General features: G+C 46.1%; 1 protein-coding gene across 1 annotated transcript; it reads right to left on the bottom strand.

Annotated features, from left to right (window-relative positions):
• Nucleotides 1–138: 138 nt before the first annotated feature.
• Nucleotides 139–5646, bottom strand: CKMT1A (creatine kinase, mitochondrial 1A). The gene is made up of 10 exons (XM_021009413.2): nucleotides 5508–5646; nucleotides 4294–4624; nucleotides 3443–3641; nucleotides 3103–3198; nucleotides 2428–2649; nucleotides 2174–2259; nucleotides 1934–2057; nucleotides 947–1081; nucleotides 627–752; nucleotides 139–370 (listed from the first exon to the last, which is right to left on the bottom strand). Exons 2-10 carry the CDS (start codon nucleotides 4440–4442, stop codon nucleotides 254–256), a joined length of 1254 nt encoding a protein of 417 aa, XP_020865072.1. The 5' UTR covers nucleotides 4443–4624; nucleotides 5508–5646; the 3' UTR covers nucleotides 139–253.
• Nucleotides 5647–9196: the final 3550 nt, after the last annotated feature.

Below are 9196 nucleotides of genomic sequence, written 5' to 3'. Positions count from 1 at the left end.
GAGGTTTAGCATGGCCTAGCCCCCAAGATCTTGTGTCCATCTCTATCAATTTACTACCTCTTTCAGACCTTTTCCTCTTTTCTTTTTTCTGGGATTAATTTCCTGTCACTCTATATAGCGTCAGAAATTACAGACAACTAGAGCATAACAAGTGGGTTTTACTGGGTCAAGGGTCAGATTCAGATTTGGCAGGAGAGGGTATTAGCTGAGTAATTGGCCGAGAGCTTGGGAAGGTCTAGGGGTGGCTGGAAAGCTAATTCTTGGTGTTGACAATGGGTGCAGGCACACGAATGTCCTGTCCTCTCTCTAGCCGCCGCTCACAGTCAATCAGGTAGTTGACTCCATCAATGACAAGCTGCACCAGCTCCACCTGGAAGGCATTAACTGGTTTTGGTTCTCAGATCTTGTCTTCCACACTCCCTGGAGCTTCTTTCCTGATTTTCACCTCCCTCCTACTAACCAGCCCCCAACATTTCATTCCCAATGACTTCCCTGACCCCAAGTTTCATCTCAGATTTGCACCATCTTCTTGGATTTCATTTGGACTTATCCTTCTAGCATTCCTAGGATCCACCACTCTTAACCCTTGTCCCTTAACACCCAAATCCCCTCCTATGGGTTCTCACCTCTGATTTGCCAAGCCGATCCAAGTTGGAAATGTCAAAGGTGCTGCCTGTGGCTGCTGTGTCCACCCCACCAGTTCCACGTTTTTGTAGCCTTAGGTTCTCTAAGATCTTGGGGAATCGGCTGTCCTAGAAGGGAAACAGAGCATGGGAGACAGAGTCAGGAAAAAGGGAGGCAGGTACTCCAGAGCTTGGAGCTGAGTGTTCTGTTAGAACTCTTCTCCTTACTCAGAATTCTCCCATTATCCCCCCACTTTCCCTTTGGCACCAACATGTGCCTACCCCAATACTATTTCACTCTTCCCCTCCCTCAGCTCTTTTACCTTGCTTAACAGAGGCAGTTTGACATGCACGCCTGCTCGAAGTCCAGTTCCCAAATTAGAAGGGCAAGTCAGGATGTAACCCAAACGTTCATTCCACATGAACTCCCAGCCACGTTCTTGAATTAGACGTTCCACCTGAGACACATAGACCCTCTTAGTTAACATCATGGGCACATGAATCCTCTTTTAGGCAGAATAATGGATTCAGAAATCTCTTGTTAGAATTAGGAAAATAAGAACACTTTCTCTAGCTAGAACCTTAAAGATAAAGATATCTTAGGGACTAGAACCTAGGATGGGAGGAGACCCCTCACTTACTGTCATAGTTACAACTATTTCCTTCAGTTAGAAGCAGAGAGGCAAGGTCCCTAACTCATTGACATGAAGATTACTAACAGAACTACAGAAACAATAAATTTTCCCAATGCCTTGGGAATATTCCCTCATATGTGCTAGAAACTGAAACACAGAAACCTCTCTCCTCCTGAAACTCTTAGCTAGAATTAGATATGTAGAAATTTGCAGATAGAATTTGGAATAGAGGGGATAATTAAGTTAGGACTTAACATGGGAACTCAGTTCCAAATAGAACTGGTGACTTCTTCCTTCTCTAGAACTTTGAAGACTTTCCTACACTCCTAGAATGATTTCAGTGGCCACTTAGCCAATTGGAACCTCAGCCATGCCACTCATTTGCTAAGGCCATAGACATGGAACCATCATAAAGAAATAAAAGGGTCCAGAAGCTAGGCTAGCCTTGTGTTAGAACTAGAAAGATGGAGTATTTCCTACTATAATCATGAACACACTCATCCCCTTTCCCTGTATAGAATTGTGGGTTTCCCTTGTCCTGAAAAATTCTAATCCAGATCATTCACTCCTTCCCACCACTGATCTCCCAAAGTCCCCACATACTTCCCTTCATATCTTTGTCTTCTGTTTCCCATTTACCCTCCCAAGCAATACCTCCACCCACTCCCCTCCAACCTCCTTGAGCCCCCGGCAGAATCTCTCGAACACTCTTTTCATGTTGCCACCCTTTTCCATTGAGATGACCCGTGTGTGATCTTCCTCATTCACCCAGATCAAGAAGCTTTTTTCATTGTTGTGCCTGAGGGAGTGGAGGTATAGGATCAGGAGGCAGGAACAGGGTGAGGGTTGAGGGTCATGGAAAAATGTAAGAATAGAAGGCAAAGGATTGAAGAAGAAAAAGTGCACATTCCATACCAGATTCCTCGAGCATCTGGCCAGTCTCGGGCCATTCCTGCTGCGGTCAGCAAGGGAGATACAGGCTTGTCAAATAGGAAGTGGTCCTGGGGGGGAGTTAAGGGACATGGTATAAACAAACATCTTTGCAGGTCCTCCATCACTTTAGCCTCTGGGCCTGTCCCAGCTCCATCAGTCAGATCTCATTCAGCCTCTCCCAACACTTGTTTCTCATCCCCTCCCCATTCCCAGTACTCCTTCATAGGGCCCCTCACATCAATAAGCTGCTGTTGCTCAGCCTCAGTCATCTCACTGAGCCGGTAATATCGTCCAGCCAGGTCACCCTGAAGGCCACTCAGTGCATCCACTACAACTCGTTCCACCTCCCGTCGCTCAGCCCTCGTACACGCAGGGGGTAGACTGAGTCCCCGGATGCTTCGGCCAGTCCGGACTCTTGAGGATAACACGTACCTCTCATCAAAGTGGCCAGCCCGGATCTAGGGGATTTGGAAAATTAGTTAAGGACACCAAAGCATGATATATTAGGTGGACCTAGGAGGTCCTGGGGGTGGGGGTGGGGGGAGAAATTCTAGGGACTAGGGGCATCCTAGCTGCTCTTTCCTATATATGCATGAGGAAGTAAGATGCATATAGGACACCCCGTAAGTCATTTCTCCAAATATGGAAATTCCTTTGAAACATCCCTTTATGTGGCATGGTTAACTCTACTACAGGATCTATCTTGTTCTTCCTAAATTTTCTTTCCTTTAAGATGCTTCATTCCTCACATCAAGATGAGGATCCAGAGACCAAATTCTCGTGTGAGGTTGTGGAGGTCAAGAAATCAGAAAAGTGAAAGGAATTGAACACCAAAAATTCAGGGGGATCATGAGACAAAAATGGCACAATTTAAATGGCTTAGAATCTGAGTTTGGGTATTCAATATTCACCTTGCTGGCATCCAAGTCTGTGGTATGCTTCATTGTTCGGGGATCATAGCCATTATGTCTTTCTTGGATAACGGGGTCAAAAAGCTCAGCAAATACCTAGAGAAATTATGGGGAGAAGGGTGACCAATGGAGAAAGACAAATTTTCCTATGTTTTCCTCCAAGAATTCAGTCTTAAATTGATTTCATTGAGACAGAAAACTTGAGAACAGGAGAATATAGGGTCAGAGAGAAAGGTTTGAAGTCACTGGAAAGAAGGAGCTAGGATTCTGTGAGGAAGGGGTGTAGATCACTGGGATAGAGGAGTGAGGGTCGTTTGGAGAAGCTCAGGGGTCCACCCACCTCATAGGTCTCTTCATCTCCGGCTACCATGCCCACAGTCTTGATGAAAGGATGACCAGGATTGTCCACACCAGTCTGGATACACTGGTCTAGTGTCCATCCTCTGGGCGTGGTCTTGTCGCAGAGCCGGGCATAAACAGCTGGAGTCAGGTGACTAGCCATGCAGTTGTTATGTTTTCGAAGGTCAGGGTACTCTGCACTGAGGAGGGGTACAGAAGTGACCATGGGGGAGACTAGGGAATAGGAACCAAACATAGCCTTATTGAGATCTGCCCAGAAGCTTAAGTTCATGTGTGTGACCTCCTGTTGTCTTTTTTCCCCCACAATGGGAAAATGTGCAGTGTGGAAAAGAGAGGGATTTGAGAGAGAGAGGTGCTGTAGTAATCGCTTTCAGGATCCTTCTGGCCTGTGCTGCCTACGTCAGTCATATACAACCCCTTAGCCACACACCCGAGACAGCTCAGTTTTCCCAAACCTACTCAGTGCTATTCTCTCAGGAATACAAAAGTAGGACTCAAGGAAGAGAGGAATCTGAATGAGATAGCAGAGGATCCTTGGCAAAAGGATTATAAATGGCAGGAATAGATCAGAGAGCCCTCAACCTGCCTGAGCAGATTGAGAGTGACCAGAACTCTCAAGGCCAGTATGGGGTTTTGGGGGCGGGGCATTTGTTAACAGGTCTCCAGGAATGTGTCCCATGGCTCCAGCTAGCATTCCCATCCCTGACCCTCCAGTGACAGCCTCCCTGCTCTAGTGTCAAGGTTAATATAGTCGCTATTCGAACCCTGGTTCCCAATCTCCATCCTCTTCCCATCACCGCCCTGGGCACCCTATTCCTCAGGCGCTGATACCTGGGTGGGTACAGCCTTCTTCGCTCGCCAGCGGCTCGTAGTGGGTTGGGGTGGAGCAGGTACCCAGCAGCCAGAGACCCTGCGCCGGCCACAGCCAGAAGTCTGAGTCCCGGGCGGGCAGAGAGTAATCGGGAGAAGGAACTAGCCATGGCGTGGGATACTTGATCTGGGAGTTAGAGCTGGAGCAGGGGCCCAAAGCGAACCAGAGGCCGAAAGCTAGATCTGGAGCTGAAAGGGGGCCGGAACTGGGCCAGAACCGATGCTGGAGCAGAAGGCGAAGTGGTTGGAGACCGGGTAAAAATTGGAGCCAGAGCAGGAGTTGGCACTCGAACTGCGTGGAGAAGCGCAGTGTGCTAAGAGGGTATGCGGGACAGAAAGGGTGGGGGAAGAGGCTGGAGCCGCAGTCCCTAGGGGAGGGTTTCACAGAGGCTCCGCCTTCTACCCTACCCCCGCTGTATGGGTGGGTGAGGGGGGGGTGTTGTGTCATCTAGGAGCAGGCAATTGAGAGGGAAGAAGGAGGGGCCCCTTAGTCTAAGCAACGCCCACAGCAATCCTGGGGCTCTCTTCTTCCCAATTTCAGCACCAAACAGCGGACAGCGCTCATGGGAGGTGCGACACCCGGATACCTGCCAGCCCCTGGAACGCCCAGTTTAATTTGTAACTGGAGAAGTCTACGACGTGGGTGTGAAAGGGTGACATTGCCTGACACCCCCGACTTTTCCTCTTTACTGAGCTTGCCCTACCACCATCTCGTCCTTGGAAGAGGCGGCGCCTTAGAAACCGAGAGAAAAGGGGGAACTCATGCCGACACCAAAAGGAGAAGAAAAGGTTCAGAGACTGAGGTCGACATAGACTCATGCAAACAAACAGTCATATAGATACACAGAGAGACAGAAAGAAGCAAGTGGAGCCTGGGCGAGGCATCCACTTGTTCAAGGTCACCCTTTCCTTAGAAACAGGAAGAAGATTCAGGTGTCTGGCTACCAGCCCTGTGCTTGCTTTTCAAAAGGTTAGGGGAGATTCAGAAGGGCCTTTTTTCACCCCAGTGGGAAAAGGGTTTCAACTTCTGTCTCCAATTACACTGTGCACCCAGGCACCTGCCCCATGGCACAAAGCTGATGCCCTGGTCTCCCAGAATCTCCCAGTCCCCACTCCTCAGCCCATCTTTCCCTCCACCCTACTGCCTCCCGGTTTTCCTTTTCTCAACCCTGAACCTGATCACTTGGCTGGAGTCACAGGCTTCCGGTCAGCTTCTCTGTCTGACTTTGTGGAGCGTGGAAGTTGGTTTGCAAGGGAATTCTCTTCCTCTCTCGGCTCTTCCTTTTTCTCTGGGCTGGAGGGGAGTGAATGAAGGGTGGAGTAAAGAGTGGGGGTGTGGTTAGGAGATTGGGTATATGGGGATAGGACTGGCAGGCTCAGAACTCTTGGCCTTTCAACCCAACATAATCGTTTCCTCTCTTGGATCTTTAATGCTGATTAATCCTGTTTTTAAGGTCTACTCAGGTACAAGGGCATAGGGTCATCAGGGGATCTAGTCCTCCTTCAACACACCATCAATCCAACTCCGTCTTTTCTCCTCCCTCTTCTCTTGAGTGACATTGAATGAATAGCTGGCTTGGCCCCAGTAGTTATAGGTGTGGCCCCAGGTGTGTCTTGACCTTCAAACCTAGCCTGTTGTGTTAGGAAAGAGGGAGAGAAACCAGAAGGGAGGAGTGTAGAGAAAGGGAAGGGTGGGGCAGATTAGCAAGAGCAGTCCAATGATTTCTTTTCCTTACCAGAAAACCACATCTGCATGTCTGTATGAAAATCTTTGGGCAGAATTAATTGAGAAAGAGGTATTTCCACCCCACAATAGCTTTCTTTCCTACAGCTAAAATCTTAACACTTTCATTCTCTTCAGGATTCTATTGTCTTCCTCTCCTCACTGGGCAAAATTTCCCTTAAAGTGAGATACCTTCAGAAACCACAAGACAAATGCTTCTTTCCAGTTCCAGTGATCTTAACCATCTTTCCCGAGGTGAAGTAACTGCTAAAATGTGGATGAAGTTACTCCTCAAAGAGGATGAATATTACTTGTGCTTGTGGGATTGTAATTCAGACAAAAGGGAAGAGGGATAAAGTTCACTGGAAGTGAGTATAATTGCTCGGGTAAGGGAGGGAGGAGCTAATCAGGTGTAGCAAGAGAGTTTTATGTAGGAGTGTGGGTAGTATGAGAATTAGGGGGTGAAAGTAAAGGTTGGAAGGAAGTACTGCATGTGTGGGAGGGTAGGGACTTTCCTGGGGAGCAGAGAAATTGCCTAGATCAACAGGGTAATTACTCAAATTAGGATAATTACCCCATTTGGAGTATACAAGGTCAAATGGATATAATTAGCAGGAGGAGGGCACAATATGCAGTCAGAGGGGTATTTACTCGAATAAAGAGATTCTAGGGAAAGTGCCTAGAATGTCTATGGGGTCAGTCTTTGGAGTCGTTGCCATCATTCTTTAGGCCTTTAGCCTAAAGGCCTTTAGCAGAATGTGGAGTCTGATAAAAATGGTGTAATAAAGTGCCAGGGATCCAACAACTTCTGAGCGACAGATCAACTCCCCAGTAGTTCTAGAAGAAAGGAGAGGAAGCCAAGAATGGGGGTGGGGAGGGAGAGAGGGGACTGCCCTTATGGAAACCTCCAATAGACAATGGGTTGGTAGAGATCAGGTGGAGTGAAGTAGGGGGAACGCTGGCATTTTTCCCCTCTAAAAGCCTTTCCACCTAGAATTTTCCTCTCCACTTTCATTAATTTTCTCTGTAGTGTCCCTGACATATATGCAGTTCTAGTTTCTCCCTTGAACTCCAATCCTGAATCACCTGCTGCTTACTGGACATTTTCACCTGTATATCCCATAGGCAAATTAAAATCAATATATCCAAAACTGAAATCATTATCTTTCCCTCAAATTTACCTTCTTAACTTTTCTTTTTCTGTCAAGGGACTCATCATCTTTCTAGTCATCCAGTTTCACAATCTTGGAATCACCCTCTATTTGCTGTTCTTCCTCACTCTAAATTATGAATTTGCTGTCAAGTCTTGTGAAATCTACCTCCAGGACATCTCTTGGATCCTGGGATGTTGTGAGGGCTCAAATGAGATAATGGAATGTAAAGCATTTTGCAAACCTTAAAGCACTATATTGATGTCAATAACAATAATAATTATTGTTATTATTACTAACCTATAGTCACCACACCTCTAGTCTGATGACTTTATTTTCTGAGTTTTCTACTGAACTTTTACTGAGCTCATGTAATGTTTATAGAGCAATACTGAGATGATCAAGTAAATATTTGACTACTGGGCTGGGAGAGGGCCAGAAATAATGTATTCACTCACACTTAAGTTCGATCTGCATTATAAACACTTTCTTAAGTGTTTAGACAATCTTAAGTGTAGACAAACAAGAAAACAACAAATCAAATTTTGATTTGTAGAAATTGAAGGATTTCTGAGGAACAAATGCTCATGCTGAACATTTAACAATCTGCTGGCTTGCATAAGTAACCTTTCTACTCACAAGGTCACTTTAGTTCAGGTCCTTTGGGGCATAGTAGATAGAACACCCAGCCTGGAGTCAGGAAAATTTATCTTGCTAAATTCAAATATGGCCTCAGACAGTTAACTAGCTGTGTGACCCTGGGCAAGTCACTTAACCCTGTTTGCCTCAGTTTCCTCATCTGTAAAATTAGCTGGAAAATTAAATGGCAAACCACTCCTGCATTTTTGCCAAGAAAATGCCAAATGGGGTTATAAAGAGTCGACAAGACTGAACAACAACAATAAGCTAATTGATCTCCCAGACTCAAATCTTTCCCCAAACCAATCTGCTCTACAAACGTCAAAGTAATTTTCTTAAAGCAAAGAGCTGGCCGTGTCACTTCCCTGATTAATAAAATCCAGTGGCTCCTTTTTATCTCTAGGATTGAATATGAACTTTTCCATGTGATATTTAACAGCCTTCACAACCTAGCACCTTTTTAACCTTCACTCTTTCTTCTAAAATGATGTTCATCACATAAAAACATTCCATTTCCTCTCTCCATTCCTTTGCAACTGCTCTTACCCATTCTTAGAATGCACACCCTTTTTACTTCTGCCTCTCAGAATCCCTAGTTTCCTTTCAAAGCTCAGTTCAGTTGCTACCTTCTTTCCACAAGAACAACAAAACAACTTTGAATTTATGTTTATGAATATGTATGCTTATGTCTGTGCTTATGTACTATCAAAGGAAGTCTTTCATTTTGGTCTTTGTATTCCCTGAGACTAGCACAGAGCTTGGTACACAGTAGATGCTTAATAAGTGCTTGTTGATTGTTTCCACTTCCATCTCTTTGTCCTTTTCTTCTATTTCTGTCTTTGCTTCATTTTGGCACTCTCCAGTCTTTACATTCTCTCTGTCTTTGTCTGTGACCTATTTTGTTTGCAAACATTTTCAGTCACTTATTCTGTATCCACGTGTGGAATGTACAGTACTTCAAAGTGAATAATTAGCAGTTACAAAACAGTGGAAGATACGGCCTTTGCTCTTTAGGGGGATACATAGCTCCATAGGTTGTGTTGTTTTCCTCTCCTCTCTCCGATCTCCTTTAAGCGTCCGTCTGCCAGTCACATTCTCTTTATCTGGTCTCTGTCTTTGTCTTTAATCCAGGGGTTAAGAGTTGCAGAATGCGACGAGGTGCAAAGGACTTAAGAATCTTCGTGGTAGCTGTGACCACCGCAAGAAGAGAGAGCTAGGCTGCATTTTCCCCCAACCCAACACCAGGGGGCGCGCTTCCTCCGAGAGCACCGGCCAACGCAGCCTGACGCTCGTCCCGGAGCGCGCCCGCCTCTGATTGGCGGCGCGGGGGAGGGGAAGTCGCGCTTTGATT

The sequence above is a fragment of the Phascolarctos cinereus genome, unplaced genomic scaffold (genome assembly GCF_003287225.1).
Source record: "Phascolarctos cinereus isolate Bilbo 61053 unplaced genomic scaffold, phaCin_HiC Scaffold_3;HRSCAF=262, whole genome shotgun sequence".
NCBI classification, from domain to species: domain Eukaryota; kingdom Metazoa; phylum Chordata; class Mammalia; order Diprotodontia; family Phascolarctidae; genus Phascolarctos; species Phascolarctos cinereus.
This window is presented reverse-complemented; position numbering and strand designations above follow the sequence as displayed.

What these genes read in the sequence shown, in the direction of transcription:
- CKMT1A (XM_021009413.2), bottom strand. Translation starts at nt 4,442, where the DNA reads ATGGCTAGTTCCTTCTCCCGATTACTCTCTGCCCGCCCGGGACTCAGA. An exon ending in GAGATGAAGAGACCTATGAG is followed by an intron (nt 3,199 to 3,442) that starts GTGGGTGGACCC and finishes TAATTTCTCTAG; the next exon opens with GTATTTGCTGAGCTTTTTGA. An exon ending in AACTGCCTCTGTTAAGCAAG is followed by an intron (nt 753 to 946) that starts GTAAAAGAGCTG and finishes TTTCCCTTCTAG; the next exon opens with GACAGCCGATTCCCCAAGAT.